The sequence below is a fragment of the Helobdella robusta genome, assembly GCF_000326865.2.
Source record: "Helobdella robusta unplaced genomic scaffold HELROscaffold_3, whole genome shotgun sequence".
Taxonomy (NCBI): domain Eukaryota; kingdom Metazoa; phylum Annelida; class Clitellata; order Rhynchobdellida; family Glossiphoniidae; genus Helobdella; species Helobdella robusta.
In genome coordinates, this window is record NW_008704501.1 from 8,201,378 (window position 1) to 8,208,877 (window position 7,500).

General features: G+C 33.3%; 1 protein-coding gene across 1 annotated transcript; it reads left to right on the forward strand.

The window, feature by feature from the left end:
• Positions 1–4,993: 4,993 nt before the first annotated feature.
• Positions 4,994–6,507, forward strand: HELRODRAFT_161896 (hypothetical protein; the record flags this gene model as incomplete). The annotated part of the gene is made up of 2 exons (XM_009021767.1): positions 4,994–6,182; positions 6,344–6,507. The coding sequence occupies 2 exons, from the start codon at positions 4,994–4,996 to the stop codon at positions 6,505–6,507; spliced, it is 1,353 nt and encodes a 450-aa protein (XP_009020015.1).
• Between the last annotated feature and the right edge of the window lie 993 nt (positions 6,508–7,500).

Below are 7,500 nucleotides of genomic sequence, written 5' to 3' on the forward strand. Positions count from 1 at the left end.
GTAGTAGTAGTAGTAGTAGTAGTAGTGGTAGTAGTGGTAGTCGTAGAGGTAGTATTAGTAGTTGTTCTTGTAGCAGTAGTATTTCTTATAAACTAGACTAAAAATTTTTTTCATCTAGACGAGAACCTCAATTAAATTGACATCATTCCAACTATCTTTAATTTATTTATCATAAGAATCTTAATAATAATAATAATAATAATTATTATTATTATAATTATAAATAATAAAATTTTATTATTTATAATTATTTATAATAAAATTTTAATGTAGTATTACTACTATAAAAACTAGATATAAACACTGCTTAAGTAGTATATTTACTTAGGACTTAAAGAAGCTTATACTCAAGTTGGGAGGAATTTTTTCTATCCAATTATATATAGAGAACGGTTGTATGTATGTGTGTATGTATGTATGTATGTATGTATGTATGTATGTATGTATGTATGTATGTATGTATGTATGTATGTATGTATGTATGTATGTATGTATGTATGCATGCATGTATGTATGTGTGCAGTGCATGTATGTTTGTTTGTATGTTTATGTACGACACGTATAAAATGTTCTTCTATTGGTCATGTTTGTTCATCACTTGATAGCCATAATTAACACCTCTGTGTAACCTACTTTATAGTAGTAAGAAGGAGAGAGAGAGAAAGTGGAAGTATGAAAATGTGAGTATGAGAGAGAATGAAAGTATGAGAGAGAAAGTGGAATAAAGTATGAAAAAGAAAGAAAAAGAAAGAAAAGAGAGAGAGAGAGAGAGAGAGAGATGGAAAGAAAGAAATCCGAGCTGGTAAAAGAAGTAAGAGGGCGCTTGTGAGGTTTAATTTGATTGGTTTACGCGTGCAGATAATGACCTTTGAAAATTTTAAGTAGGATCAATATACAGAGAGCATCATCATCATCATCGTCGTCATCATCATCATCATCGTCATCATCATCATCACCACCACCACCATTGTCGTCATCTTCTTCATAGTTTTTGTTTTTGGTTTATTGCGTTATCTTCGGCGAAGTATGGATTGATAATCGGAAGTTGTAAGATTAACGAATTATTAAATGGATGAATGAAATGATTGATGGATGGATGGATGAATAGATGGATGGAACAAATGATTGATTGATTGATCGATCAACTGATTGATTGCTGGAGAGATGGATTATCAGAGGAATGAATAAACTCATGAGTGAATGAAGAAATGGTTAAATCGAATAACAAAAAATGAATAAAAGAGAGCACAGATGAATGAATGATTGATCAAATGAATGAGTGAATAAAAAATCAAAAAAAGAATAAAGAAATGAATGAAGGAATGAAAGATAAATGGACGAATCAAATCTTTTCGTTTTGTTTTGGAACATGAAGGATTAGAATATCAACGCCTTAATCTCCACCATTCCTCTCTTCCTCCTCCTCCTCATCATCATCATGGTTGTTATCATCATCATCATTATCAACAAACAGCATCATCGTCATCATCATCATCGTCGTCGTCATCATCATCTTACACCGAACTCAGTGTTAATGGCATTTCGCTTGATTAAACAATGATTGGAGAATGATGTTGACGACGACGATGATGATGATGATGATGATGATGATGACGACGACGGCGATGATGATGATGGTGACGTCATTTCAAAAAACCAAAGCCATTAATCTTATCAACGTGTCTTGATAACTGTGACAAACTTTGATGATGACGATGATGATGATGACGGTGATGATAATGATATAGTGATGATGATACTGGTTACGACGACGACGACGATGATGATGATGATGATGATGATGATGATGATGATGATGACTGTGAAGATGATGACGTCGACCAGATAAGTTTCTATCTTCCCTTCCTCCTATCAACTTGTTTCTAAGACGATTAAGACAAATTGCATACAAAAATGTCTGCGAATACAAACTGATACAAAAATGATACCGAAGCACTAAGTTATTGAATATTCGTGCATCCTAATTGTGTTACACCTGTACTGAAACTGTACCATGTATTCAAGCAGCAAGTACACACGTTCTTAAATTTTGTTTAACATAATCCCTTTCATTCCAACCAAAATAAATTGAAGTAACAAAGAACCCAGTGAGCGTTGTTTATGTTAAAATAATTAGGATATTGATTCGTGCCTCCAAGCAGTAGAGGTAAAAGCGAGAAGTTAATCATATCTAAAATAGAAAAATTAATTAGTTATTATACATTTATAAATTAATAAATAAAAAATGAATCTTCAACTGTTTAATGAACTCGAAATAGCTATCTATAACTATACACTCAAATAAGGCAGTACATACAATTATAATATAATATAATATAATATAATATAATATAATATAATATAATATAATATAATATAATATAATATAATATAAAATAATATAATATAATATAATATAATATAATATAATATAATATAATATAATATAATATAATATAATATAATATAATATAATATAATATAATATAATATAATATAATATAATATAATATAATATAATATAATATAATACAATACAATACAATACAATATAATATAATATAATATAATATAATATAATATAATATAATATAAAGCCTTAGTCATGCTAAGTACACGTGTACTTGAACCGCATTACATAAGTACTTGTGTAAGAGTACAGGCGCACTTGCATGTCAGGACATGCGTGGCGATGAGATGGAGGAACTTAACCTTGCAAACGTGATGCATTGCAATGCTTGCTTATCAGTCAGGGTGGGGATTAGACGATCCTGATGATGATGATGGTGGTGGTGGTGATGATGATGACGATCCTGATGGTGATTACGATCCTGATGATGTATTTTATGCTGCTGCTGATAGCGATCAAAATTATAGTGATGATGGAAGTGCTGATGATGATGACCGTAACAAAAAACCTGCAAAATAAAATTCTCTCATTCAGTCACCACTATATGAAGAAGTCGTCTTGTTGGTGACGACGATGATGATGACGATGATGATGACAATGATGGTGAGGCTGATGATGATGACGATGATGATGGTCATTTACAAGAAAAAAGCAAATTTAATTTGGCGAGAATTAAATATCTTTGTTTTCATAGTGATGCACGAAGTATTATTTTATCATTGTTATTATTACTATTGCTATTGTTGTTTTTGTTGTTGTTGTTGTTGTTGTTGTGGTGGTGGCGGTTTTATGCAGTTTTACAAAAATTTAATTAAACATATAAGATTTCAGTACCATAACATAAAAGCAGTGCAAATATGAACAACAACAACAACAACAACAACAACAACAACAATAATAATAATAATGATGATGATGATGATGATGATGATGATGATGATGATGATAATGATAACTCGGTTTGAAATTCAATATGATACTCTGAAAAATTATACTGCAATGAGTTCATTTAATTATGAATGAATAAACCCAATTAAATACTCCAACCAACCAACCAACTAACTATCCAGCCATCCAGCCAACCAACCAATCAACCAACCAATTAATATATCTAACCAATCAACCAACCAATTAACCGACCAACCAACCTACCAATATATCTAACCAATCAACAAACTAATTAACCGACCAACCAACCAACAAACCAACCAACCAACTAACTATCCAACCAACTAACTATCCAACCAACCAACCAACTAACCAATCAATCAATCAACCAACCAACCAATATATCTAACTAATCAATCAACCAACTAACCAACCAGTCAACCAACCAAGCCAACCAACCAACCAATATATCTAACCAATCAATCAACCAACCAGCCGACCAACCACAACCAACCAATCAATCAATCATTGAATGGATCTTTATTCGCCTAATAACCTGACTTCACACATTTATGAAATTATCATTTATCATTCACTATCACCATCATCACCATCCTGACAATCGTCATCATCATCATCACCATCATCATCATCAGCGTCACCATAGTAGCACCCAGACTAATTTGCATAATGAAGAAATGATGGTGGCTACTTGAACGTTTCATCTGACGAAAGATTACAATTGAAGATACGTATTAGTCTGTATTTTGTTCTGTCTGTCCGTCTGTATGTCTATCTGTATGTCTCTCTGTCAGACTGTATGTCTGTCTGTCTGTATGTTTGTCTGTGTGTGTGGGTGCGTATGTATATAATTGTATCATTTTGTATATTAGTGTATTATTTTGTATACCATTGTATCATTTTGTATGTCATTGTATCATTATTGTATTTTTGTTGTATTACTTGGTAACCTTGTATTTGTATGTTTTTTTTTATATAAAGTCTTTATTTGTTTTCGATAAGTTATATTTCACTCGCTCGCATTTGTTTACTTTTAATTATTTCACAATATTTGCGCCATTTTTTCTTCCTCTTTTTCCTCCTCTTCTTCCTCCTCTTCTTCTTCTTTTTTTTTCTTCTTCTTCCTCTTATTCTTCCTCTTCTTTTTCCTCTTCCATTTTTTATTATTATTTTTGTTGTTGTTTCATTATTATTATTATATGAAAAAAAATTAGAATTTATAATGACTGTTATAAATGAGACACAAGAGAATGTTGCAGCAACGTAAGAGAGACTGTTGCTGCAACACAAGAGACTGTTGCTGCAATACAAAAGACTGTTGCTGCAACACAAAGGACTGTTGCTGGAATACAAGAGACAGGACTTTAACGCTATGAAATTATTTCCATTGCACGTGAATGTGGAATATTTTTTCTATATTCTAGAACTTAGCTCATAAATGGCTATTTGTTGTTGTCGTTATTGTTTACATTGAAACATTACGTCAAAGTTTGCCTGGTTAGGTTCAATTCTTGTAGAGTATCTTTGAAAGTAAACAAATGAAGAAAAAATTTATTTATTACTACAAACGTTTTGTCAGTTCAACTGTAAGTTGCTTTGGATTTAACGTAATAAAATTTTGAATTTTACGTTCGGATAGTGTGGAAAATATTCTCGAGACTCACTCGCCGAACGATGAAGTCAGCGAGAAAAACGAAGAAAGGCGGCAAGGATGATAAGGAGAAGAAGAAAAAGAAGGCGAAGAATGAGGCGTATGGCTACATTCCGCAGCAACTCTGCGAATACGTTACTGAAAAGTTCAAGGAGGAGGAGCCAGACACGAGTTTGATCGACGAAGTGCAGAAAATGAAGTACTTGAAGCAGATACGCGAACTCGAGCAGAGAGCCGAGAGATACACTAGACAGATGGATGAGTTGACCTTGAACCTCACTCTCTATCCTGCAAAATTTGAAAAAATAGAAACCGACACGAATGATATCGCGAGTTACTTGAATGGACTGCTGGAGCAACAAGAGAGAGAATACGAAAAAGTCAAAATCGTCATGGAGAACATGGAGAAGGAGCTGCAGGATCGGAGAACTGATTTAGAAAAAAAATTAGAAGAGGTTAAAACAAATTTAGGGAGTGTTAAAAACGAGTTGGAACCTTTGAACGATAAACTGAAGACCACCCTACTGGGTATGAAGGACCTGGATGTGAGTATGAACAACACCGAGGCAGCCAGGGCAACATACCAGAGAGAATTCGAACAGAAGGCCTACCACCACCACATTGACATGTATGAGAGAGAGAAGGAGACGGTGAGGGAGCTCTTTGAGATCCGAGAACAGATCCCTAAATGGGTGAAAAAAGTATCCGATGAAAATAAAATGCTGGAAAACAGTCGAATCTATCACATAATAAATAATTACAGAGTGGAGTTGGGTGATTTGCTGAAGAAATACATCGGAAAACCAAACCAGCTGGCCAGGAAAGCTATAGAAGAGAACGAAAAGTTAAAGAAATTAGTTGACGAAAACAACCTAAACCTGAAATTGATCGAAGAAAATATGGAAGCGATGAAGTTGAGCGGTGAAAGCAGCATACACGAGATGCACGACCTGGCCTCCAACGTTAAAGAAAACAGAATCCTGCTCTCTTCTTTTGAGAACAATCCCCAAAAATACGCGGTCTCTCTCAATGAACTTCGAGAAAATGTTCGAAGGAATGGAATACTCCTGGAAGAATCGAGAAACTACTGCGAGATGTCTAGGCTAGAGATGGATGAGATAACATCGGAGTTAAAGAAGTTGGATGATTCCAGCTTGCAACTGCAGGCCATCATCCGGTCCTTCCAAGATGTCATGCACAAGCTCTTCAAAGGTTAGGCTTCTTAACATGCAACATTTTATTTTTTTTTACACATAATTTAATCCGAAAAAATTGAAAAACAACATTTTTCACGCCACACATCATAATTTCGCCCATATAATACCAAACGAATTGTAAATAATAATGAAGTTTCCACTAATTAACCCCAAAAGACAAACCGGAGTACGAAGAACTGCTGACGAACTTGAGGGTGGCGAGCTGTTTAGAGATCTCTCCGAATGGCATCGACCCCTACTCACAATATGTCTGCTGCCGTCTGGTGGACCCCTACACCATTTTTCAGACGATACCCGTCGCCAGGCCCAAGACCCCTTAAGAATAAATTATGCTAATTTATGGCACTTAAGCCACCGAAATTGTCATTATTATAGTTGTTTTACATATTAATTTATATTATTGTTTTTTCATTGGTATTTTTATTAATAATACAACTTTTCACGGTCACCCATCCAAATTGCTGGCCGCGATCAACTAAGAAGTTAAGCAGTGATGGAGATAAACAATAAAACGCCTAATGTTGAATTATTTAAATGCTATTCTCTTTATCACAAAGTTTATTTTTATTTATGAAAAAGCAAGCAATGGAAGATCGCTATTGTAAAAGCATGCTACTCAAGGATTTTTAATGTTAATTAATACGATTAAATTTATAGCTAACCCCTGGATTGACAGAACTAACAATACTAATATAATTAAGCCATTAATGAATTTAAATAATATAACATCCAGGAACTTCTGTTATTATGCACCATATAAATGGAATAATCTGCCACAATATTTAAGATTAATTAATAATCTAACAGAATTTCAAAAGGAGTTGAGAACATTTTTAAATTGTTTAAGTTAAATGTATTAATATTTTATTTTTAATTTTATTCATTTTTCAAGTTAACGTCAAAATGTAAAACTTATATGACGCATGAAAAAAATGCTAAACAAAAGTGCAGAGTCGTACAAATTTCAAAAAGTAGACGCTTCTCGAAATGTAGTCGGAGCGTTTGAAATGTGGCCGAAGCGAAATCGCAGCAGCAGTAGTAGTAGTAGTAGTGGTAGTAGTGGTAGTGGTAGTGGTAGTAGTAGTAACTGAACACCTGGGCAAATGATTAATGTCGCTCTCTGCTTACCTGACATATTATATTTCCTTCTATAAGTTTTGAAATGAAGTAAATAAAAATACAGCAACATAAGAATAATAACAACAACAATACTAAAAACAACAACAGTAATAATAATAATAAGTTTAATGTTTATAGCATCTATTGTGTCGTTATTGATAATGCCTTGTGAATTAATGTACAAATACAAAAAT